Raw genomic sequence first — 25,302 nt, forward strand, 5'->3', positions numbered from 1 at the left:
TGCCACATTTCATACTGTATTTTTCTGTCCTCGAGGTAGATTGAGAAGCCAGCAGCCTGCTTTTTGAGTAATTACATTTGCTGTCTACTGAACCCACTTACAACCTTCTTTTTTGCCCCCCACCCCTACCAAGGAGATTAGCTCTGTGTAATTTGTCAAATGTGATAAGGTAGTGGTTGGTGCAATTAAGAAAGCATGGCATAAGCTGGGATTTGTTGTGTATATTAAGGCGGTGGTGAATGCAGAACTATTGCTACTCCGTTACAGAATGGGTCAAGCTGCTACCTTGCCTTGTAGGAGAGGCGAGTCTTATGTTACAGACCTGTACGAATGGTTCAGGTAAGATTTTCATTTGGCTTTTGACATGTTTATAGAAAAGCTGTTAGAAGACACCTGGCTAAGTAGCAGAAAGAGAGGGAGTGGAAACATTCAAAGCTCCCTTTTTGAGCTGTGAGAAGTTGAAGTTTCTTGCTGCTTAAACTGCAGACTTTCAGGAGATTTACTATTAGGTTTTTTTTTAAATGTATAATACATTATTCTGGCAAATCTACCTAGCATGTCCTTCATCTTCTTTGTCTTACATTTTTGTTCATTTTATCTCTATACTCTCCATTTATGTTGCTGTGCGAGCGGTAGGTTAAACCTGAGGAATAATGCCTCTATAGCTCTACTTTATCTCCACGACTAGACACATGCTGATTAGCTGCACTTCTCTATGCCGTAGTGAAGTGGTTCAAAATCATTTGACCTAAGTATCTTAGCACTCACGTCCCAGGGTTTAAACAAGCTTTCAAACACATGTAATCTCTGCAGGTTGGGGATGGGTTGACCTTAATTCTTAATAAAAAGGTCACGTTTCTCCTGCCACATTTCTGACCCCTTTAACCAAACTGCCTCTGTGTCTTCCTCTGTATTGAAACTGTTCTTTTCTCTTTATTAAAAAGCTGTATTTCTTTTTGTGTGATAGAAAGTTTATTAATGAATGTCCAAGTGGGCTGATCACTCTTCATGAGTTTCAAAGGCATTTCTGCAATGGAACAGTGGGCAGTGAGTCGGCTGAGTACGCAGAACAGATATTCCGCACACTGGACAGTAATGGGGTAAGCAAAGTACCTCGGATGACTTCAGGCTGTATATACTTTTCTAAAGAAGCACCAACAGGACGATAATAAATTCCATTCTGTAAAAGAGATGCATCCTAAAGTTAGAACAACCAACAGAAGTGAACAACAAACAATGAAAGGCGTTAATGAGGGTGTTTTTCCTCAGGATGGGGTGGTTGATTTCAGGGAGTACGTCATGGCCATCAGCATGCTTATTGAAGGTTCAGCTGTGGAGAAGCTGCGGTGGTCTTTTAAGCTGTATGACAAAGACAGAGATGGAGCCATTACAAAGGAGGAAATGCTGGAGATCATGCAGGTGTGTGTGTGTGTGTGCTTTGCTGTGTCATACACAGATTATGTGTAAAAGTCAGAAGCTACATTTCAAACTACAGCTTCCTTATGAGATGTTATCCAGACGCTGCATCATTTTAAGTCCAACTGGTGTGTGTTTCCTTTTGTTCACAGGCTGTTTATAAGATGAGCGAAGCAGCTGCTTTAACCAAACCCAGCCTACTTACAGCTGAAGAATGTACCAACAGGATATTTGTGCGATTAGATAAAGACAATAATGGTGAGGAAATTATTTTTCCCTTTCTGCTTGAAATCATGATGTAGTGTTATTTCAGCATGGATCTCATAGTGATCAGGTACTTAGTCTTTTCTGCCTTTAAAGAAGCCAAATATGGCTATAAATTACCCTGCCCAGTCTGTTATATTGTTTTAAAGGCTGTGGTTCTGTGTGGAAACATAATGAAAAAATTTTAACTTTAAATAAAAAACCCAGATTAGCTTTGAAAAAAAAAATTATAATCTTAAAATCTTTATCAGAAATACTTTATTGATACCCAGGGGGAAATTTGTTTGTTACAGTTGTTCTATTCACACATGTTAAAGAATAAAAAATAATACTTATATTACAATATCTAACACAATGTACAGAATAGAAATGTATGTATAGGTATATACATGAGTAAAAGTAAAAATGGAAATAGAAGATAGAAGAGCCTATATACAAAATAAATATAAACATATTCCACAGTATGTGCTGACAGAAATTAAATAGTAATGAGTTTAAGATTGTGGCTTGCAGAAGTTATAGATAATTACGAGGAATGATTGAATATTACAAGAATAATTAATAACTAATCAAGTGTGTTGCACCTTTATGTCAATTCTGTGATGCAAACCTAAAAAAAACATTCTTCTAATGTGTCATTTGAGAAATCATTAAAGACAACTAATATTCCTCCTACATGGATTAAATAGTTATATAGTTAATAGTTAATACAGGACTTTTTTAATTTGCAGTAGGTAGCTAACATTAAAAACCATTAACCCCCTGCACACTGATATCAACACGTGCGGCGTACTTTGTCTGTCATCAACCTTTTGTCCTTGTTATGTCTGTAGCCGTCATCAGTCTGGAGGAGTTCATAGAGGGAGCGCTGGATGATGATTGGATCAGGGAGATGCTGGAATGTGACCCCAGCACTGTGAAGGTGGAGAGGCCCCTGAGGAGGGACACCATTCTGGGGAGCCATGGTTGACCTGAAGTGGGGTATTCTATTCAGTGGGAGCGGGGAAATTAACCGGTCAATGTTTGGACTGAAATTTCAAGGAATTTTTGCAGCAACACAGCTTCCATTCACTGTGAGAAATTATATCACGGCCTGTTTAGTAACTTAAAGGTAGATGCTGCTGAGCACTAGAAAATGTATTTATTTTTAATAAATATGAAATCGCAATAGGAAATTCCTTTTTTTTTTTGCCTTGTTGCTTTATTTTGTATTGTTTTTCTTCTGTTGTTTGGATCGGTGCTTTGTGTAGTAGTAGTTATTGTGCTGGTGTTTTCTTTGCTGCGTCATTTGATGGAGTTTTTAATATTTCTGTATCATGAGACAATTAAATTGTACTTGTCCTGGTCATATTATATTATTAGATATCCAGTCTGCACCAGATTAACTTGCACCAGGCAACAGACGCAAAATAAATAGTAAACATACTGTAATGGGATTTGCAATGATGTCTTCCCTTGACCCTGCACTATCTGCTCTGCATACATGTCTGCTGTCCAATTATGGGCCTCAGCAGTAGATAGTTAACACACACCAGTGGTGGAAAGTAACTAAGTACATTTAGAGAAGTACTGTAACTACATTCTTGAGTTGGGCTTTTTGTACTTACTTGGGTATTTCCACTTAAATGCTACTTTGTACTTTTACACCACTTCTGTAATACTGATCTTTTTACTCCTCTACATTTATCTGACACCTATAGTAGCCTAACTAATTGCTTTGCATACCTAATTAATATCAATAACATCAATAATAATAATCTAATAATATATCTGTATGTTGAGTAGTTTTACTTGTATGTAATGTACATCTTATTAATACTTCTGTGCATTTATGTGAATAAATCTTAACCTTTACTAAATTGTGCTGGGTTTTTTTGTAGTATTGCAACTTTGTAAGGATACTTCTCCAACACTTTCATACTTTTAAACCACTTGATGTCGCCTGTGCTTTTTAAAACTTACACACAAGCACCTCCCAGGTTTTCAGGAATATGCTGCTTTCACGTGTTAGCAAAAACACGGAAGGTTTTCCTTCCGTCATTCACCCTCACCACGTTTAAGGCCGTCAATCGGTCCTGCGCCTGGAAGCGACTAATTATAGTAGTTCCTTGTCATATTTTACATAGATAAACAAACAAATACAAATTTTGCTCCTGTAATCTCATCTTCCAGTCTATTGCTGACAGTTTTATCCAAAGAGAAACTCCTATCTCCCATTTTTCCAATGCGACAGCGAATGCGCCAGGACTCCCATCACATAAAACGTCCCTGTTCCCGAACCAATCCACGCAGCAGCAGGGCGGGGTTTTCCAACCATGACGTCCCAAAGTTTTCCAGCAATCTTGTCACTTCGACATCATGGCGTAGTAATGTGGACGGTCGGTGGGTAACGTTAAGTACTGGTGGGCACGGAGAAGTTCAGATACATTTTATTATTTTTTTAATTTATGTTTTTTTAATAATTGAGGGAACAAACTAACGGAAAATACGAATTCTCCTCGAGCAGAGTGTCGGTAAGTGTCAGTTGGTGATTTCCACTCACTTAAACGGGCTTTTAGGAGTTTGCTAACGGCTGGTGTGGCTCGCGCGGACGAATGTGCACGTTTTGTCAACGTAACAACGTTAACGGTCACTTTTTTTTTTTTAAAAGCATTCTTTTTTTCTACAGTTGACCTGTAGCGCGTTCGTTAACGTTAAAAGTTCCCGTAAGGGGTCCACCTGAGGTAAAGTCAGGGGCTTTTAAATTTCACTTGTTGCACGGTTGAGAGCAAACGTTGAGAGTAAACGCTTTTATATTGTTTACTACACTTAAATTGCCTGTCATGTTTTACACCTAAAGTATCAACCGCTCACGACAACGATGGGTCTCTTCATAGGACGAGATTAGCTTTAAAAAAAGAAGTAATCATTGTTGAAGAAATCTGAGGCAAGAGGATAGTGATTTTTAAAAAAAAAGAAAAAATGGCTGTTTACTCATAGTAACGGTTATGTTAAGTTTTCTTGACGTGAGAAAGTGTGTCTAAAGTTTAGTTTAAGGCTTTGCCACAGCTCAAGACTCTGTCAGACATTGTGGTAAGTTTAACTACTCCCATTGCCCTGAGGCCACCTTTTTTTTTTTGCCCTTTTCTCTTCATCTGGTTTGATGCTGACTGGTGAGATTTATATACTCAGGCTACTGGATATGATATGAATTGACCCAGACTGTAAACTAAGCGAGGTTGTGCAGAGTTTAAAAAGCTATGAAATTTGATCGACTCTTGTATTGCCCTCCAGTCGACCTCTTCTTTTAAAACTGTTTGGTTTTCCCTTCTTAAATGATTTCTAAAACAACATAATTACCTAAAAGAAAACCTAGAGGCTCACAAGGTTATGACTCTACTTGAGTAAACCCACTAGTTTAATAGTTTTGAGCTTTTATTCCTTCCTACTTACTTACTTTATAAGTACTTTATGAAGTTGTGTCAAACTAAATTGTGGTATTTAAGGTGTCTCTTTGTGATTTAACAAAGGGGTTTTCCTTCAAAATGTTACTCATCATTAAGATAGCAGGGAAACCCCCCAGCGCTCTTCATTTCATACATACCAGGAATTTATTTGGGAAAATATTGAAGGCTTGTAAAACTGCTTAACAGTTTTTAAGTTGTTATACTGATGAGTGATTTTGGTTTATTGTCTTGTACGCAGCAAAAAACAACAATTGTGTGTAAACCTTTTCGCTGTTTTGATTTACATAACCTCACCATCTGCACCGCGTGTGCACTTTTCAGCGTTGCTTTGCTTTTTTGCATAAAAGTCAAAGACGAATATCTTCTAAGTCCAAGTTAAGGTGGAAGCAGTGCAGTCGTGAGTAATATGAAAAGAATGTGTGCTGCTGTCCAACATAAATTAGTTTCTGCTATGATCTTTTGCATACATACGGGCGGGAGAAAAAAAGATTTTATCACATGGAAGCTCTTTATTTCTAAACTAAATTTCCATCTTTTGTTCAGTGTGTTTACACTACATCACCCAACGCCTTGTGGGTTTCTTATTTTTAGTACCAGCCAGTCTAAAGAAGAAGAAAAGGCTCCTTCAGCTTTGCAACCCACGTTTTATTTTCATATAGGCCCTCGTTGTTTTTGGTGGGATAAAATTAGTGATGATGTATTCTGCCTGCTCACTCAGGTTGGAAATAGCAGGAGGTTATTCCAGAGCGTGGACCGTGTCTACACCCAGTCAGTCAGCGGACACACAGCCGGCTTAATTTCATGCACCCTTAACCTTTGAGACGATAACATTCACCCTGTCACGAGATCAAATCCAAACATACAAACTTGTGTATGGTGCACAGCATACGGTTAGTGCCCAGATATGCAGTGATGCCCATTGGAAACGCGCGCCCTTGTTCCCCGTAACTGTTTCCAAAGGTTTGCAGTGTGGAAAAGTGCATTCACAGTTTGAGGTAAAACAGGATGAGGTGTGAAAGCCAGAATTAAGATTTTCTCATGGGAAATATTGTGTGAAGGTAAAAACTGAGTCGAGGCCTGCATGACTCAAAACATGGAAAGTGTCATTATGTGGTAAGGGTCTGTCCTCTCTTTACCTAGATGAAAAAGTCCAAGCAAAGTGCTGTATGATTTATTCCTGGATTGTAAATTCCTCTCTCCCCGGGCCTTTTTTTTTTTTTACCACCAGTGCAACTCTCATCTCAACACAAGCTGTTAAAAGCCAGTTGCATGGCTGCTGTAAACTTGTAAACACTTTCCCCCCCCTCAGACACAAGTGGCCCTGAAGCTTTTATTTTGTTTTCTATTTCCTGTGTGTGCAAGAGCATAGTTAACTGGTCATTTGGGACTGAGGAATTTTTTTTTATCCCAGGAATACTTCAGCTCTCTATAGTGTCCAGTGTGGATGAGTTGTGATGGTTCTCCCTGCCTGAAGGGACCAGAGCTGAAGGATTTGAAAGGCCATTATAGTGGTCCACTCTCCCCGCTGTATTCATTATTCTTTGCGTGTCTCCATGAATTATATGGCTGTTTTTCACCAAAGGGCAAGATTGCTTTTTAAATGCCTTTTTTCTTTTTTCTTTTTTAGTTTCCGAGGCTCTTCGTGTCTGAAAAGAATATGCATGCAGGTGTTATTGCAAATGCCATGTGTACTGTAGCGTTGCAGTTTTTTTTCTGTCTTTTGTCTTCTCATGCCTCTCAGTCAAAATACCCCAGTACGATGAACAATAGCCCTCTCTGTGTGTCTTATGGTTGGTGTAAGTGGTGCTTATAGAAGGGCAGACAGTGGGACATTTGTTTTTGTGAGTGATGCTGGCTAGTTGGGATTTTTGAGACGTCTCCTTTGATAGCAAGCTTGCACGTATGGAATATATATTTAAGGGCAGACACAGGTACAGATATATAATCCTTTATTATACTCTTTAACAACAAATTAAAACATACTGAGCTTAAACGATTAGTGGATTGACAGAAATTTAAATCTGTGACTACTTTCGTAAATGATGATTAATCTTATTTCAAGAAAAAATGCCAAACATTCACCGGCGCCAGCTGCTTAAATGTGAGGATTTCCTGCTGTTCAATGTCATATGTGATAGTTCACTGAATATGTTTAGGCTTTTAAACAGTTGATCGTAAAGAATACAAGCAATGGGGAGATGTCTCTGTGGGCTTGAGCAAATTAGAAATCAATTTTACTATTTTTCTGGCATTTAACAGATAAACAATTAATGGATTAATCAAGAAAATAAAGATTTGTTGCAGCCCTAAAGCAATCTCCTCCATAGCCTTTGTTTAGTAAAGGCAACGTAGACAAAGTCACCCTGTCTGCTTGCTAGACAACCCTTGTGTTTACATATGACTAACATACCATGGAGACATCCCAGGACTTGAGGACAAGAGAGCACCTCTCTGTAATTAGGCATTCTTTGTGCTGAGATCTTTCTGGACTCTTACACTGAATCCAGGTTGATGGCATGGAAGTGATCAGACAGGGTCTTCACACTTGTTTAGCATTGAGTGACACATGGACAGCAGGTTTCTGAGAGGCGAGTCTGGTCTTGGCCGGGTGTGTTTGAACTATGTTTGCTGAAAGCAGTGTGTTAACGTTACCCATATTTGCCTTTTTGCTGTGAGAGAAAAAGCTGAGTCAGGTTTTTGAGGGTGATGCCCTGCAGGCATTCATTCCAATTTGATTCATCATGATCCAAACTCTTTGTGTTATCTGCTGTTTAAAGTCTGGGTTTCTGCTGCACTTTGTTGGGAGTGTAGTGAGTTGGTTATGCTCCTTCCTTCTCATCTTTTTTCAAAGTAAGGTGTTTAGGGAAGTCTCCAGTTACATTTCCTTTAGCAGAGTATTTTTGAATAAGAGCTTGCATCAATGTGTTCATAGATTTGGAGTATCGATTGTCTCTGTATTTCTGTCTGGATGTATTGGATGTCTGTCTTATACCATTACTAGTTATTCAGTGGGCATGCTATTTTTATGTTCCCTTTTGAAAACACACCCATTTAAATGTCATCTTTTGAATTTATCAGGTAATGTAAGTACTTTTACTAAGTATAAAAACATTTTAAAACCTCATAAATTGTCCTTTGGAAAGGTCAGGGAGTTACTGGAGGCTGCCTGAGAGGAGAAACCACTCAGAAGTTTACTGTGGAGCTGACTGATGGCATGCTGGTTCCTCTCGCCTCCTCTCGGCTTACTGTGTGTTGTGACGATCTATGTTTTAGGGCACACTTATTTTACACATAATGGAAAATGTGACCACAGGAATGCTGAAATAACAGGGTTATGTCTGTGGGTGGTTTCCATAAAGTTTGAAAATGGTGCTACGTCCCAGCGTCAGGCACTCCCAGGATGTGAGGCAGCTGATTAAAGGAAGGGGGGTGTGGGTGGTGTGTGTGTGTGTGTGTGTGTGTGTGTGTATATGTGTGTATGTGTATGTGTGTATGTTTATGCAGATGGGTGTCTGAGCACGCATGTTTAAGCATGCATGAATTTACAGCAGAGCCTTGTGATTAAACATCCAAACATAAAGGGTCTGTTGTGTTGCTTGGGCAGATGTCCAAGCCTGGGACACTAAAATGTATCTTCACTGCTCTGCAAACAGACTGTCCAGTGTCCTGTTGGCAGGATATTCATTGTGCCAGTATTTTAGGTAAATGGCCTGATTTATATTCTGAAATGCATTAGTCTTCCTCTGACAAAATTAACATAAGATCTCTGCAGCGTAGAGCTCAAGAGGGTCAACTCAACTCAACAACTCAGCGGAGCACATATCATCTTCCAACTGTGGCCCCCAACCCTTGGTTGTCATGTAACCGTGTAGTTAGGGTGCTTTTCTTACATATCACTCAGCTTATCCACTTCTTATACAGTCAAACCCAGCTCATAAACATGCTATTTTACCACACGCTGGCCTTTTTTAGGCACAGAGGGTTGGATGTACAGGATGTACTGCAGTTACAGCCTAATTCCTGGGTGGGAACCTTTTGTAATCACATGCTTAACATCAACTTTACTGCACTTTTTTAAGCCTAGAAAGCCACCAGAGTAACTGGTTTGCTCGATTTGTCTTCTTCCTTCACTGTTGACATTCACAACTCGGACACAGAACAGCTGCCACAGTGATTTGTTTTTCCATAGACTAAACTATGTTTATCAGTACATAATCCTGCTGGCTTAGTCACAATAATCATGGATGTTTTCATTTTCAATTCCCATCTATTTTATGTCAGTTGTCCTTGTTTTCTTTTTACGTGTTACTGCTTTGTGCACAATGAAAGTAAACATTTTCAGTGTATTATTGGATTCTGAGGCTTCAATGTGAGCCAAAATAAACACTTTACTGTAAACTAGGAAGAAAATTTTAAAGGATGGCTTTTTTTTAAATGGTTTCATTGCTCCTTCCAGGTTGATCAGTGACTGAAAATGATGTCCGATGCCAGCGACATGTTGGCAGCTGCACTGGAGCAAATGGACGGCATTATAGCAGGTAAAACTCTCCTACAGCGTTAAGCATCAACATATTTTTAGGGCTGTGTATTGGCAAGAATCTGGCGATGCCATATGTCACAATACAGGGGTTACGATTCAGTGTGTTGTGATATAATGCGATACTGTAGTAGGGTGGTATATTCAGATTTAAAAAAAAATAAAATGTCATAGTATACAGATCACACCACCATATGCATGTACAGTTGTGTCCAACCATAAAAAAGTCTCTGATTTAAAACACTTTCAGTCAACACTGATTGGAGTCTAGTGTCTTGTTATGGTTTGTTGCAGAGTTGACATTTTAGATACATAGATGTCACAGGATGCCTGGAGCGCCATTTTTCTCAGAGAGGGTTTAGCATTTATCTGTGCTAAATTAGGCTGTGTGGCTTGTAGTCATATTCACCAACTTCTATTGTGCATCAAAAGGATCAATTTTAAATGATATCCCATACTGTATTGTTGCAAAGGAACACTGGATGAGGCTTGGGAGGATCAGGTGTCAAATCAGTGTCATTAATGTCTCCAAATTACGTGATTGTAAGAACTCACTTTAGTTCAGCCTGTGATATTACTAGTGATACATTAAAAGAGTTAGAGTCTTATCCTGTGTATGAAACAGGGAATTGTTACTATGTGTGCTTAAATCACTGTGATTCAAGTATGTGAGTGTACATCTGTGTCTTTCTTTGAATTCTAGCTCCTCTAGTGTTCCTCACTCCTCTGTTGTGCTTCTTTATCTCAGGCTCTAAGGCTCTGGACTACTCCAATGGGCTGTTTGACTGCCAGTCGCCCACCTCTCCCTTCATGGGCAGCCTGCGGGCACTTCATCTGCTGGAAGACCTGAGGAGTGTCCTGGAGATGATGGACACAGAGGAAAGGGAGAGTCTACGCTGCCAGATCCCTGACTCCACAGCTGATAGTCTGGTGGAGTGGCTCCATGGTCACCTGGTAAGAGCTTTACATGTAGAAAAGATGCATACATGCTGCATGAGACCCTGAGATCTGTAAAATAACACCACGTTGAAGACATTGAACATGTATGAAGCTTTCATCGTCAGGATTTTTCATTGCTAATCTTTTAGTGTAATAACTGGAACTGAAGATCATAGAACACATTTACCTTATTTCTCTCTCTGAAAATAGCATAACCTCAGGTTGGCAATATCACATTATCTAAACATACTATATGTAACATAAAGGGCTCTGGTTCTTTTAGAGGCTTCAGGATGCTTCGAAGATTTCTATTCATTTCACCCTCAATATATTTGGTGAAGGAAATAACATTCATGTCTGAATCAATTTAAGTTGTGTAACCATGAAAGGGGTTTTGTCTGTAATGATTGAACAGAATGTGCTGCAAATGAGCTTCAGCACATCTGGTTTGCTGTGTTAAAACTCTATGAATGCAGACAAGCGTGGGCAAACAGTCCTGTGTGCAAGTACACAGCCAACTTGTTTGCTAAGCAAAAACTTGTCCTGTCCTCCTCTGCTCTGAGTTCCCTGGGAAAGCAAGATGAAATGCTGGTGTTGTCAATGTCACAGCCAGTGTGCTGCAAGGAACATGCTGACTTCTTGGGAACCAGAGTGGTGTTTGGGAGAGTGATGGGCTGTAGGCCAGATAAATGCCAGAGCTTTTGTGTAATGCTGTAACTCACTCTGCGTACAGCAGTCTGAATGTGAGCCTTTCTTTTCAGCCATGTAAGGTTTTGTTTGTGCAGGGTAAAGTAGTGTAGCCAGGCACACTTTGATCTGAAGCATTTCATCTGAGATCAGTACCGAAACCTGCAAGGCTGTCAAGATCAGCATATTAGATTAACTTACTTGTACCACTTACTCTTGTCTGCACTTCAAAATGTCAAGGATCACTTCCTCTTATGGTCCTTTGTCTAATCCATATTTTCTTCTGTCCCTGCAGTCCAATGGGCACATTAATATGAGTGGGGGTGACCACTACCAGGAAAGGCTTTCCCGAATAGAGAGTGATAAGGAGTCTCTGGTTCTTCAGGTACCTATTCAGCAATGCTTACGCACATCTTTGATATACATGTATATTTATCTAATGGAGTGACTTCTTGGTTGCATGCAGGTGAGTGTGCTGACAGACCAGGTGGAGGCTCAGGGAGAGAAGATTCGAGACCTGGACTTGTGTTTGGACGAGCACAGGGAGAAACTCAATGCCACCGAGGAGATGCTACAACAGGTGGGTGTGTTTTTATAAAATATAGCTCAGGACAAAGTGATGGCTCAAGATCCACCCAGCAGTGAAAGCTATGCATGGTTCACATGTTGAAGGGACACTAACTTGCATCTGGAAGATCTGACTTGATGTCCCTCTGTTAGTAGACATCTGCTATGTTTGATAAATGCATATTTACAAGTGTGCTGCTGTGTCAGCTCCACAAGTGTTTGGTGTGTAGCACGATTTAGCCTCTGGGGGCTACGACCAATGTTTCGGGGCTTCCGGTGTAGCCAGCGGATATCTAGAAAATGAATAACCGATATCCAGACGTCCAAGACTTCCTCTGCAGTCCGATTAAGTTTTCAAACCAGATAAGTCAAATAAAGGTGACAAATCGTGGAGAGACAATAGCCGATGGGTTCTGAGATTGCATTCCCTCCCGTCCGTTCCACCTCTCTTGCTCTTCACACGGACTGTTTACCTTCATGCAGCCACAGCCTGCTCAAATACAATTGGTCAATACTACTGGGACTACAAATGGAAACCAGAAAATCTTGGTCGTTTGCCCACAGATTCTGCATTCATGCAGTTCTGTTATAGAGATTAGGTGTAGCAGGGCTTTCCCCTTGTGCTTGTTGGCGGCTATTGAGAAAATGATGGCCAATGTCTACCTTCACAAGTCATCATCATCATAGGCCAGACAACACAAATACACCTGGTGCCTGCTAGTGAGCTTTGTACATGTTGTTGTTGTTGTCAACTTTTTTTATTCTATTAAATATTTACAACAACAGTAATGCCCATTCTCCCAGTACTGACCACATAGTTTTCATGTGTCATTGTAGGAGCTTCTGTGTAGAAGTGCACTGGAGAACCAGAAGCTAGAACTGATGTCTGAAGTCTCCAACCTAAAGCTGAAGCTGAATACCATGGGGAAGGACGGACTTGACTATGACAGATTTGGGGACAGTGAGGTATGTGAGCTAATTCTCAGGACAGGAATTCTCTTTGTGTCCTTTCTCTTTCAGCTCAATACACACACTTGCCCACACACACCAAACAAACACTCATTGATGTTGTCTGACACCTGTGTGGGAGAAGGACTTGTTATTTTATTGTCGGTCTCAAAGCAGCTGTTTGTCAAGTAAGGAAAAAAAGTCAGAAATGTTCTAGCACCTCAAAGAAAGGTCAACACTCACTGAACTATCCATGGGAAATATGCCTGCTGTGTTAGTTGTCAGTATAAATGAAAAACCTTCTGTGCGGAGTGGCTTACCTTTTTAGTTTTTTACCTTATTTTAATTCACTACCCTCTGCTCAAAGGCTTTATAAACCTTAAGATGTCAGTCATTGTTGGACATCATGTTTACTATAGATGGGGAGATTTCTGCTCCCAGATGAACCATGCAGAATACTTGGAAAGCTTTCAAACACGTCATGTTGTTGTTGTAGCAGCGCGGCCATCTCTTCCACCCCACTGGAACAAAAAAGCTGCTGTCCATGTTCCGCCTCACTGCACATAAATCACATCTCTTCTACAAGCAACTTCCTCTTGTTTTTTCACTGCTGCTGCTCTGAAGCATCTATTCTCCAAGGAATTCAGTCCTTTCAAACGTATTTAGAGTTGCTTTATAGAGTGCGTATACTGTACAGGTTTTGCTGAGTTAAATCATGTTTGATTGGTTGATGGAATATAAACTTTAGGTTTAAATACCTCAGGTAGAAGTGTAACAAAAAAAAACATTTAACTGAAATTGTAGAATGTGAGAGCTGCCATACTGAAATTTAAGTATTCAGATATTGTAGTGTTTAATACCTTTCTGTGATCTGTGTCTTTTTAGGATTTGATTCTTGAAATTAATGAACTGCGGTACAGACTGACAGACCTGGAGAATGAAAAATTACAGTACGAAAAGAAACTTAAATCTACAAAGGTGGGTTGTCACAGGACAGGTTTGCACACACTCTGTGTTTATGTGAAAAACTATTCATGACTAACATTTTATTCTTTCCTGGCTGTTTAGCTGTGTCCTCTAGCTGAACCCTTTTTTTTTTTTTTTTTTTTCCTAGGGAACCCTTTTTCCGTCACAATTATTAAAAACTGTTCCGCCCAATTCATTAATTGAGTTAGCGTTAGTTTAGCAGAACATGCCACCTTCTTTCAGGTTAAAATTCCCTTCTGCTTCTGTAAACAGCTCCTGGCGTGATTTATTCATAATTTAAAAGATTATGGTTCAAAGATTCTGGTGGCTGTTTTAAGCTTCTAAATTTAGTTATTTATGATGGTTATGACTCTGATCTTGAGGAGCCCCTTTTCATTGGACGTGAGGGTGTTGGATGACCTATGTTTAAGGAGGAATTACACCTTTGCAGTTGCTACTCAGAGAGTGTGCAACTCCTCTTTGAAACTTTGGAGCAGTGTCTATTTTCTGTGTTTTTATATTGTAAATATCATGGTTAGAATCTTGGGTATTCCACCTTCTTGACTTCTTTTATCTTTTACTTCTTGCATTTCTATTTTCTCTCTCTTCCTTGGTTTGTCTCTCTACTGCTAGTCGGTAATGGCCAAGCTTTCTAGCCTGAAAATCAAAATGGGCCAGATGCAGTATGAGAAACAGAGGAAGGAGCACAAACTCCAGGCTATGAAGGTTGGCTTTTCTCAGGATGACTGTTTTGCTTGCTGTATGATTATGGTTTTTGACCTCTCCCTTTGGCTCCTCTTCTGTTTTTATTTTTTAAAGGAAAATATCATTAAAACTGGTTTGCCATTTTTTTTCTTTTCACCATTTTAGGCAAAGTGATGTCATTTTGCAAACAATGAAATCACGTAATTTACTGAACTGTGCAGTATAGTAAAAGGAAAAAAAAGTCTAGTATAGTCAGAAATACCACTTCCTTAGTTCTGCAGCAGTTTTTCAAACCACAGGTATGCTTTAATTTTGGGGTTTTGTCAAGAGTTAGCAAAAGATCTGTTTTTCTGTTTCTTTCTTTATCCCTCTTTACACTTGTCCCACTGATTTCCTTTTGTCTGATCATCTTTATTAAAACGCCTGTACAATTTGTCTGTCTCCATTCTTGTTTCCTTTTGTTGTCACTAAAACATGTTTTTAATAATGGGTCCTGTACCTCAGCCCCCTAAGACATCAGTGCTCACCACACACCTCACGTTAACCTTCAGAGCAGGTGTGGCCTGCGTGCCTGAATGCCACGTCAGCATCTGTGAACCTTTTTGTGTTGTGGTTTGTTTGTAGTGTGGAGTTGGGGTGGGGGGAGGTTATGTCTGTGTGGATGAAGTATCCTCACTGTTGTCCTCTGTTGGACAGGAGGAGCTAGCCATACTGAGGAGGCAGCTGGAGGGCAAAGACGGAGAGATGAGGAGACTACAGGATGAGACAGGCTTCAAAGCCATCGCCTCGAGCAGTGCAGATCCCACGGAGAGAGGTGGGAAAGCCAGTTGAATCACAAGCCTTACTGCAGATGAGCATGCATGATGTTTGAACTTTATCATATATGATGGAGTGGTAATATCTATGTTTAATTAGCAAAGCACTAGGCTTAGTTCTACAACAAGTCAGAATCTGCAACCAACCAGCTTCTGTTTCATAATTCTTTGTCCTGTTTAGTCTCTCATCCAGATGAAACTCTTAGAAAGAGGCTGAAAGAAAAACGTAAGGGGGGTTTTTATGCTTTTGTATATTATTGCACTTATTACTGCACCCATCTCAACCCCTGTTTGCATGAACGAGCATGAGCCATCTGAACTCTGCTTGTCCATTATAACCCATTGGAGTGCTAATACCCTGCCCACAGAGCACCACATCACCACATCACCAATCTACTCAACTGTTGTCAATCTTCAAGGACTTTGAACTGAACAGAACCAAGGTGTTTGTAATGTCCAACCTGGAACAGCAGCAAGGAATGTCTGCTTTGTGTTTTCAACAGGAATGAGGAATGAATTGTTTGTCATAACCATTCAGGCTGCTCACTCATTCTCCTGCCTCATGTCCTCCAACAATAATCACCTCCTGTACCCCTCAGTGTCTCTCCTCTAAACCTTCCCCTGCTCACACCAACAACCAGTGTGTGCCCTGCTAACCTGCAATGTTGTTGTCATGTTCAGTGTCGTGTTATAATATCTTTGTTGTGAGTGCTGTCTTTATATCTGTGCCTTCATCCATCGGTGATCTTTCACTTACGTAGAACAACTTCATTTTTCGTTCAGTACTCCCTCAACATGACTCTGCACATACAGTGCTGTAGTTTAGATAACTAGAATTTTATGGGATTCCTTAAATAACAGTTATTCTATATTCATTTTAAAATGATTAATATTAGATATCTCACATATCTTCAAACAATTTCAAAAGCACCGACTAGCATGTTTTAGTTTCTTGTTACTTAAGTTACTTGGAGATAATAAACTTGAATAACAGAGGATCCCGAGGACTGTTAATGTTGTTGTTGACTGCTCACAGAGCCGTGTAGCATAGAGTGTGCGTTCAAAAGTGAAAATGTTCTACCAAAGTGAAATATGTAACACCTGTTCACATAAGACAATGTGTATCAATTTGAAAGACGCTTAAAAAGCTAAGACTGTGGCTGTGATGTTACTGGACAGTCAGTAATGTTGCAGCCTGTATGGTCTGAATGTATCAAATATTCCAGTTGCACCCTGTGTGTTCAGGCCTATTCTCCAACCCCACGTGTATACGTATATGTCTATAATAATTTTTCTTTCCTCGCTAGACGTGGAAGTGCAGAGAATGAAAAAGGCAGTTGAATCGTTGATGGCAGCCAATGAAGAGAAGGTACATTTGACCAAGTGATTCAGTTCTACTCCTGAAAATTTTTGCCTTACTTTGGTTTTAATTGTCTTCTTCCTTTTGCAGGATCGTAAGATTGAGGAACTGAAGCAGTCGCTGATGCGATACAAGAAAGTTCAAGACATGGTGATGTCAGTTCAAGGCAAGAAAGGTTCGATATCTCTTCTGTTAGTGAATGATATTAATTTAATCTCACAGATAAAGAAGTACTAAATAAAGTTTGCCTTGAAACTAATACAGCTATGGTTTAGTCCTTGAACTTCCAATCATTTTTACAGCACATCATAGGTTTTATTAAGATTATCTAGGCAACCGTGCTATATGAAAATCACCTTGCTTGAGGTTGTGAAATGAGTGTTGTATTTAGATGTTTCTGCACACTGTGAACAGTATTGGAATGGCATAAATCGGGAATGACTGGAAAGCTGAGACGTACCACCTCTGCATAAGTCAGAGCCCTACTTGTGCCACCCCAGCTAGTCTGGAAATGCACCTGTATATATCTCATCATTTGGTTCACTTCTGTGAAGAAATGTCAAGTAAAATAACAAGAAAACAAGGGACAAAAAAAACCCAACTGAATTTGTCAAAAAAGAAATAGTAAGTATGTATGATTGTTAAAAAGTATGAAGAAAAACAATTGATTTGTATAAAAAGTTCCCTAAACAGGAAAGAATCTGTTCAGAATGCATCCAAATCACAAATTTTACACAAACTTCTTGCAGTTACTGAGTTCACTGTTTGGGTTCATTGTACAGTTTTGTATACAAGGTGGAATACCCATAAAATATGTCACTTAGTCAGAGGTCGTCAGTTTACTCATTGATAGAAACAGGGTCCCTTAAGGATATGTCTAGAGGTGATATACAAACGTTTTGTTCTGTTGCTGAAAGCTTTGGGATGTGTTGCTCAATGCCAAGTAAAACGGTCAAGTTATATGGTCTTTTTCACTTGTATCTTATTTATTTTCTATTACAGATAAAACCAAAGATAACGAGCATGTGGAGAATCAGGGTGATGGATCCAGTGCATTCTTGTCAATCAACTCTGTGTCTGTGGAGTCACAAAATCAAGAATTGACTGATATTGAACAACTGAGGAGGAAGAGTCCGGATGAGGTTTGGCATTTAAAAATCAATCCAACAGTCGTTAATGGGAGGGATATTAAGAAAAATATCTTTCCTCAAGCTACTTCAGATCTCATTAACTCTAAAGTGCTCAGTAAAACACTAATAGCTGGCATAAATATAACACTGGTGAAATGAGTGTTGAAGTCTCGACACCCAATTAATTGAATAACGTCTCCTGTCAGTTCTCAAAGCTCTGTGCAGAATTAGACTGCTGTGTTGTCATGTCCCGAGGAGAATAAGCAAGTTAACATTTCAAGACATGGATTTTTAAACACTGTATTTTCTGTCTTATTTTTCTCATTCGGATCTGTAGTTGGAGAGTCTCAATGGACTTAGTGAAGAGCCTTCACCTACACCCAGTCCGTCAGATCCAGAACGAGTATCAGAGTCTGCACCGCCAGAATTAGAAAGGTAAAATATGAAGAGACTTTCTCTTTCATGTGTATTCATAATGATAATAAACAATATTTTTGGACTTAATACTACTTAAGTTTTGTGCCACTACTTGTTTCCATTAATGAATGTGTTGCAGGTTTTATCATCTGGTTTTATGCAGCTGATTTGTATGTTGTTTTCAATATAGGTGACGACACTGACTGTCACATTCACGTATTTATTTCGTTGGGTCAAGTAACATGCACATGTGGTGTTATGTCACATGATCGACGTGTCTCTCTCATTGCTTCCTGTCACTCTCCATGCTAACATACAATGGTATCTCTTCATCAGTGTAAGGCTCAGTAGTGTGCACTTAAGTGACCGGCAGTCACACCACTTACATCAGAAGACTGACCTTTTAGTTTTTTCTGCTCTCCATATAATTGTTTAGTCAGATTTGAACAGAATCAGACCTAGCATGAGATCTTAAATACTTCTAGAACTAACAGGTTTCACTTTTTTGCTGTATTGTTTTGAATATATGCTATACTTGCATACTTAGTAGTAAATATTGTAACACTGATATTAAGATAATGCTGTGATTGCAATATTTTGTCCATATACCATTTTACATTCACTTCTGTGTATGGAGTGCAGTGCAGTAGTATATTCTGTTTGTGTGACCGGGCCCACATCTGTTTTGTCCATTTGCTGCGGTCATGCAGAGTGTGAAGAAATGTCTCAGTAGCCTTCTTTAAGTTACACATGAGGATGTGTGTAACAGTAGTTCATATCCTGTAGCCCCTCACTGCTGCCTCTCATGACCTCTTCACTACACAGCCACGAGTGAACTGTGCATTGTTGTGCTTTATCATTTCAGCAGCCAGTATACCACGAAGACTGGCAGCCAGGACCAGCTGGATAGGAGCAACAATGAAAAGGTAAATGTTACATGTTTTTAGTGGCGGAAAAAAGTTACATTATTTAAATTCTAATGGAAAATATTTGGCTACAAGTTTAGCTTATTAAACTTGACCAGTTCTTGTTGGGCAGTACATGTGAATATAATTTTGTTCTCTCAGAATACAAGTGAAACAATCAGTGAAAAGCCGCCCAAGAGTCCCTCTGCCACCTTACCTGCCACCACGGAGGACGACAGCTTTGGCTCGAGAAAGGCTCGTTCATCTTTTGGAAAGGGCTTCTTCAAGATCCGTGGGGGCAAGAAGACAGCCAGTACCCCTAACCTTGGTAAGAGTAAACCACCTGATGTAGCAGCTGGTTCACAAGGTGACTCGGTCTGTGATGATATTTGGGCATTAAGCTAGCTGTGGAATTGAATGGCTGTTTACTAGAGAGTGAGATTTTTCCCCACCATGGACAACTTTTTATTTTCCCAAGCCACACCCATGGAATATACTATATGGACCAAGACCATAATTTGCAGCCCACACAAACTGTGGTCCCCATTTAATTATGCGTGTGTGTGTGTGTGTGTGACACGTGTGTCTGTGTTTGTTCCACCTCTCCAATCCAAGTTATTTCAATCATAATTTCTTCCCTTTGTCTTGTTCTTTTTCTGTTGGACCCTGTCGTGTGTTGTGTGTGCTTTGTAACACATGAAGACCGCAGCCGGAGTGCAAGTGCACCTATGCTAGGTACAGTATAGACCACAGGTCATTGTAGGGCAGTAGTTCTCTGAAGAAAACAAAGGAAACTACTCAATGTATTCTATGTCATTGTGCGCCTTTTCTAAACCCATCCATTCAGCTGATCGCGTCTCAGTAGCTGCAGCGCTTAAACAGCCACACCCTTGTCACTACCCACTGTTGCACAAATATTTTATATCCAACATACAGTCACTCTGTTGTGTATGTCGTCTTTGCTTGTGTGCCCTGCATGTATTTCTTTACACTCTTTTGCTTCCGCCAAACACAAATCTGTCGATCCAAAATTATCAAACAAAAATAAAATTAGATATTTGGATCTTCAAATACTCCACTCAAAATCTAAAACAAAACAACTAATAAACTTCTTTTTTATCTAATATAATAAGACCTTTTCATTCCAGTCTTTGTCAGACATCAGCCGTGTCTGATGCATGCATACTAGAGACGGTATTGCTTTTATTGCACACCGCCATGACCTCCCAGCCTGTCTAGGTCTAGGAGACGTCATGTGTCTGTCTGAGTGTTTTCTGGGTCCCTACAGTGACCCTGTGCAGCGGCTTTCTCTCGACCGATCTGTACACGTCGACCCCACTGATACTCACGTTGCAAATTATTTTTCTGTCTGTATTTCTTTGTACAGCTGAAACAGAGCGACAGGGCACCGACCATCTGGATCTGGCTGGGCTGCCACAGAGGTCAGCTAACAGCGATAGCACCCACACGCTCTCTACGACCCCAGAGAGCAAGAAAAAATCCAAAGGAATAAAGAAACTGTTTGGAAAGTGAGTAGAGACTTGTATAAGAATCTTTAGCTCTTGATTTTTAAAATAAAATGTTACTCTTTAAGTAATTAAAAAAAAATATATGGATATAAATGTTTAAATGCAATACTTTCAGATATAGTGAAATATATAAAATATGTATGCGTTTTATATGGTTAATCACTATCGCTGTATTTTGTATGATTGTGAGGATGGTTTTTAAATATGTGGACTTTTTCATATTGTTAAGGCTAAAAAGGAGCCAGTCTACCACATTTAACCTGGATGACAACCTACCAGAGGGTGAATTCAAGAGGGGGGGAGTGCGAGCCACAGCAGGGCCCAGACTGGGTTGGTCTCGTGACCTCCAAAGAGTCAGCAAGTAAGTCAGTGCATTCAGCCTGAATAATGAGACTGAAGTTGTGGTTTCCTTGTTTTGAATCTCAATGAAGGCATACAATGAAATTCAGAGATCATGTGATGATTTTTGACAAAGCAGTCTTGTTGGGATAACAAAGGCATTAAAAATTAATGTTCTATACTCACAATTTTAAATAGCATGCGTTTGTTTCCTATTTATACAGCTATAGGGGTATATCCTTTTAAAAGTTTTGACTTTCCTATTTTCATTTCTTTCTCGTAGTGATGTTGATGCTCCATTTGCACGCTGGTCAAAGGATCAGGTGTGTGACTGGCTACAGGATCAGGGTCTCGGTCTTTATGTGAACATGGCTCGTGTATGGATCTCCTCTGGACAGACGCTTCTACAGGCCTCACAACAGGACCTGGAGAGGGTGAGATGAAGCAGAAGAATTTAATAAGATTTAGCAAAGCCGCCAGACAGCCAAAGTATTCTTGTGATTGAACTTACTACGTTGTAAGGGAATATTCGGGGATTTTATGTGTTTTATACTTATCCTCCTTGTGGATCTTTAGGAGCTGGGAATCAAACACCCGCTGCACAGAAAGAAGCTGCAGCTGGCTCTGCAGGCCCTTGGCTCAGAGGAGGAGAATAATAAAGGAAAGCTGGACTACAACTGGGTGACGAGTGAGTACCAGCTGCTAGTCTAAGATTCCTCCTCTTCTTTTACCAGTTGTTACTACCTGACTGTCAACTGACACTTTTTCCCTTTCCTCTCAGGATGGCTCGATGACATCGGTCTGCCTCAGTATAAGACTCAGTTTGATGAGGGGAGGGTGGACGGTCGCATGCTGCACTACATGACAGTGGTGAGTGTTGACAAGACACATGCGCTCCCTCCACAGACCCTGCGGATAAGTAGGTCTGATGAGTCCAGTGCCATCTCACATTAGGATTATTACATAGAGAGAGAACTGTACTGGAGATGTCCTTGTGTCACCCTCCATTTGGGACCGTGCTGAAGTCTCATCACAGTGTCTGCCTCTGCTCAAACTGTCATCTTCATCTTCTTTCTGTTCTTTTATAATCTGTACTTTGTCAAAACTCCAACTGAATTTTGTATTTATTGTTTGAATTTTACACTACGTCACTGATGTCCAACTTTTGTCCCTCAGGATGATCTGCTTTCTCTGAAAGTGGGGAGTGTCCTGCATCACCTCAGTATCAAGAGAGCGATCCAAGTGCTCAGACTCAACAGTTACGAGCCCAACTGCTTGCGTCGCAGGCCATCTGACGAGGTGCATTCACTTTAACATTCACCTGAGAAATAATTTGACAGGGTTGAGCCGGTTTGTTTCTACTGTCTGACACACTCATCTCGTAATGCACAGCTGTATGTTAACAAACTTTTTTCATCCTCTTTCTGTGCTCTGTGCCCATAGAACAATATTTCTCCAGCAGAGATTTCCCAGTGGACCAACCACAGGGTGATGGAGTGGCTGCGGTCTGTGGACCTCGCTGAATACGCTCCCAACCTGAGAGGCAGTGGTGTGCACGGAGGCCTGATGGTGAGACAGTCCAGTGTTCAGTCATCCTGGAAAATTGAGATTCTCTCCTAAAAGTATCCACTCCTAAAAACGTCTCTCTTTCTTTCTTTCTTTCTTTCTTTCTTTCTTTCTTTCTTTCTTTCTTCAGGTTCTGGAGCCTCGGTTCAACGTGGAGACCATGGCTTTGCTGCTGAACATCCCGCCCAACAAGACGCTGCTGCGCCGCCACCTCGCCACACATTTCAACCTGCTCATTGGTTCAGAGGCCCAGCAGCTCAAACAGGAGTGTCTTGAAAACCCAGACTACACTCTGCTTACTGCCACCACCAAGGTCAAGGTAACGCTTGAGTTCCTTGCCCCCCCCATTTTTGTTTCTGTTTTTTATTGAAGGGTTTTGGGAAATTATAAACAGAAAATTTTAATAAAATAAACAAATTAATACACTAAAACGCAACTATGCAAATTTTTTAAGCTCAAACTATTTTTGATAAGTAGACTCTTAAACTTTTATGTTACACTGCAATTGTGAAGCCATAAAAACTTGCTGTCTATGTAATTGAAATGAAGAATGTATTTTCTTTCTCTTCTCTCCCCTCGTTCACACCAGCCAAGGAAACTGTCATTTGGTAACTTTGGCAGCCTGAGGAAGAAGAAGCAGGAGGAGAGTGAGGAGTACGTGTGTCCGATGGATGTGGAGATGCCAAAGGGACGAAGCTTCCAGAAAGGCTTCGAGCTCCAAATCTACGAGGACGACCTTGACAGGCTAGAACAGGTGAGCTCGTTCTTCAAATCACTAAACAGCATCAACAACTATTTATCTCTATTACATGTATATCTGAAATCCAGTTTTAATGAGGTTTAGTGTTTTGGTTTTTTAAGATTGTGTTAACATGCTCACCAGTGTTTGCTTAGAAGATGACTTGTTCTCATAATATATACTCCGTAGTTTCTATATTCTGTTTATTGAGTTTAAAAGCTGCTTGTTGTTTCACAGATGGAGGACTCTGAGGGAACTGTGAGACAGATCGGAGCTTTCTCTGAGGGTATTCAAAACCTGACGGTAAGAGTCTAAAGTCTAAAGGTTGTACTTCCCTGATTGTTTCAGGAGCGTCAAATTGATTTTTGCTTTCTTTTTCCCAGAGCATGCTAAAAGACGATGAATTCTTCAAAGAGAATTCAAATTCACCGAACCCCAGTGTAACAGACGATGACTCCAACGCATGAGACTGTCAGCGCCATGAGACCTGGTCCTGCTGTGAATGAAACTCTGTGCCAACCCCCTCTCTCTCCACTCGCACACAGACTTGTCTCAACAAACTCCCAAGAATGCTCCCACATTTCTTTTTTTTTTTTTAGTGTTACATTCAGAGATGAGCCAAAAGTATTACAGTGTCCTTCTTATTTGCAGTTTCAATCCATGGTGTTGAGAGCACCTACGGTCCAGTAAGCCACTATTACTCCTGAACTTTGCCTCCATTACTGTCGTCGGATGACGGAGGGAACATTTGGGGCAACACCACTGCTTGCCTGCCAGCTGGTTTCTGGAGTTATTTCAAGTGTCAACCCGCTAAAATACGCCAATATAGATTTTAATATATATATCTTTTTAAATTGCTTTCTGACTGTTGAGATATTGGGGAGAGAGCGAGAGAGAGAGAAAAAGAGATGGATACGCTGAGAAGATTTGTCCCATTTTTAGAAGTTAGTGTAAAGTAATAACTCCGAAACAGCTGCTATGTTTTCTACAGAACTAAACCTCGCTAATAAAATGGAAATTGTCATATATTTTATCCTACGCTGAACATTTTACAGGTTTTTCACTCGACAGTAATATCCTACAAGCATTTGCACCAGTACATATCATAGCCTAATGAATATCATTGCATGGTATTGAAATTCAACGCATTAATATAAGAGCTTGTTGTTTATTTTATTTTTTACTATAAATTGATTTTTAATGGAACCATGTTGGCTGACAAAGAGTTATTTTTGGAAAAAGTCGTATTTGTGAGATAAGAATAATGTTGTAATGCAACCATCGACCTGAGAAGATAGACTATGTTGTTTTTTTTTTTTTACGTTTATCCATTTCTATGATGAATAAAATAATTTAAATCAATTTGTTTTTTTTCCTCACATGGACGCAGTCGAGTGTGTAACACAAACTGAGGACAGGACTGCTGAATCATAAACAACATGCTTCCTTAAAACATGGCTGTTTAAAGAGTCTATAATTGTGAATAGTTTACTACACATATAGGCAATAAATTAAAGGCGTATCAATTTAGCTCAACTTTGATCTGCGACCTGCAAGAACAAATACATGTAAGAGATGAGGAAGTACAGAAGAATGATGCTCCACGTGCAAACAACTGAGAGGTAATTATATTGTAATTAAGACTTCAGATTTCTAAGCTGAATTAGACGACTAGCATTTTACAGTAACTGAGCTTCAAGTGTGTGTGTATATATATATATATATATATCATAAAATGACCCTTTAATTCACAGGTGAAATGGGACTTTTATGGGACCCAGACTGTATATAAAGAATAATAAAACAAATCTATTAACTTTGAGAGGAGAGACAAGAAGAAATCTTTAACTGATACATATTCTGAAGTTAGGGTTTCTAAGTTTTTTTAAAAATGTTATATAATTTAAAAATGTGCAGAATGGTATGTAGAAAATACAATATGAAAAGAGTCTTTGGATTTTCCATCAGTCTTTTGATATAAATTGCCAAAGTGAGATGAAACATAAACCTTAAAAACGAACCAGCTG

The 25,302-nt window shown here is 39.8% G+C and overlaps 2 protein-coding genes across 7 annotated transcripts; both read left to right on the forward strand.

The window, feature by feature from the left end:
* The first annotated feature begins 23 nt into the window (after positions 1-23).
* Positions 24-3,534, forward strand: si:ch211-245j22.3 (uncharacterized protein LOC563798 homolog). Its single transcript, XM_051382105.1, has 5 exons — positions 24-339; positions 968-1,100; positions 1,270-1,419; positions 1,569-1,674; positions 2,514-3,534. Exons 1-5 carry the CDS (start codon positions 269-271, stop codon positions 2,648-2,650), a joined length of 597 nt encoding a protein of 198 aa, XP_051238065.1. The 5' UTR covers positions 24-268; the 3' UTR covers positions 2,651-3,534.
* A 441-nt stretch (positions 3,535-3,975) lies between these two features.
* ppfibp1b (PPFIA binding protein 1b) lies at positions 3,976-24,637 on the forward strand. Of its 6 annotated transcripts, none has more exons than XM_051382277.1 (27): positions 3,976-4,193; positions 9,583-9,664; positions 10,412-10,617; positions 11,585-11,674; positions 11,756-11,869; positions 12,694-12,822; positions 13,690-13,782; positions 15,172-15,289; positions 15,472-15,516; positions 16,598-16,659; positions 16,741-16,825; positions 17,653-17,792; positions 18,118-18,215; positions 19,063-19,123; positions 19,265-19,430; positions 19,805-19,837; positions 20,490-20,631; positions 20,861-20,992; positions 21,254-21,404; positions 21,547-21,658; positions 21,752-21,840; positions 22,147-22,269; positions 22,414-22,539; positions 22,667-22,855; positions 23,126-23,290; positions 23,513-23,578; positions 23,659-24,637. In XM_051382277.1, exons 2-27 carry the CDS (start codon positions 9,601-9,603, stop codon positions 23,740-23,742), a joined length of 2,883 nt encoding a protein of 960 aa, XP_051238237.1. In that variant the 5' UTR covers positions 3,976-4,193; positions 9,583-9,600; the 3' UTR covers positions 23,743-24,637. The 6 variants fall into 6 exon arrangements, with proteins under 6 accessions (XP_051238237.1, XP_051238238.1, XP_051238240.1 ...); XM_051382278.1 differs by having other exon boundaries at positions 4,013-4,193; positions 19,066-19,123; XM_051382280.1 differs by having other exon boundaries at positions 4,013-4,193; positions 16,741-16,816.
* Positions 24,638-25,302: the final 665 nt, after the last annotated feature.

This window comes from Dicentrarchus labrax, unplaced genomic scaffold, assembly GCF_905237075.1.
Source record: "Dicentrarchus labrax unplaced genomic scaffold, dlabrax2021, whole genome shotgun sequence".
In the NCBI taxonomy this organism is placed as follows: Eukaryota; Metazoa; Chordata; class Actinopteri; family Moronidae; genus Dicentrarchus; species Dicentrarchus labrax.

Bases quoted from the DNA above. Each gene is read 5' to 3' on its own strand.
- ppfibp1b (XM_051382277.1), top strand. From the start codon at position 9,601: ATGATGTCCGATGCCAGCGACATGTTGGCAGCTGCACTGGAGCAAATG. The intron at 11,870-12,693 runs GTGGGTGTGTTT...GTGTCATTGTAG, and splicing joins CCGAGGAGATGCTACAACAG to GAGCTTCTGTGTAGAAGTGC. The intron at 21,841-22,146 runs GTGAGTGTTGAC...TTTGTCCCTCAG, and splicing joins TGCTGCACTACATGACAGTG to GATGATCTGCTTTCTCTGAA.
- si:ch211-245j22.3 (XM_051382105.1), top strand. From the start codon at position 269: ATGGGTCAAGCTGCTACCTTGCCTTGTAGGAGAGGCGAGTCTTATGTT. The intron at 340-967 runs GTAAGATTTTCA...TTTGTGTGATAG, and splicing joins GACCTGTACGAATGGTTCAG to AAAGTTTATTAATGAATGTC. The intron at 1,420-1,568 runs GTGTGTGTGTGT...TTTTGTTCACAG, and splicing joins AAATGCTGGAGATCATGCAG to GCTGTTTATAAGATGAGCGA.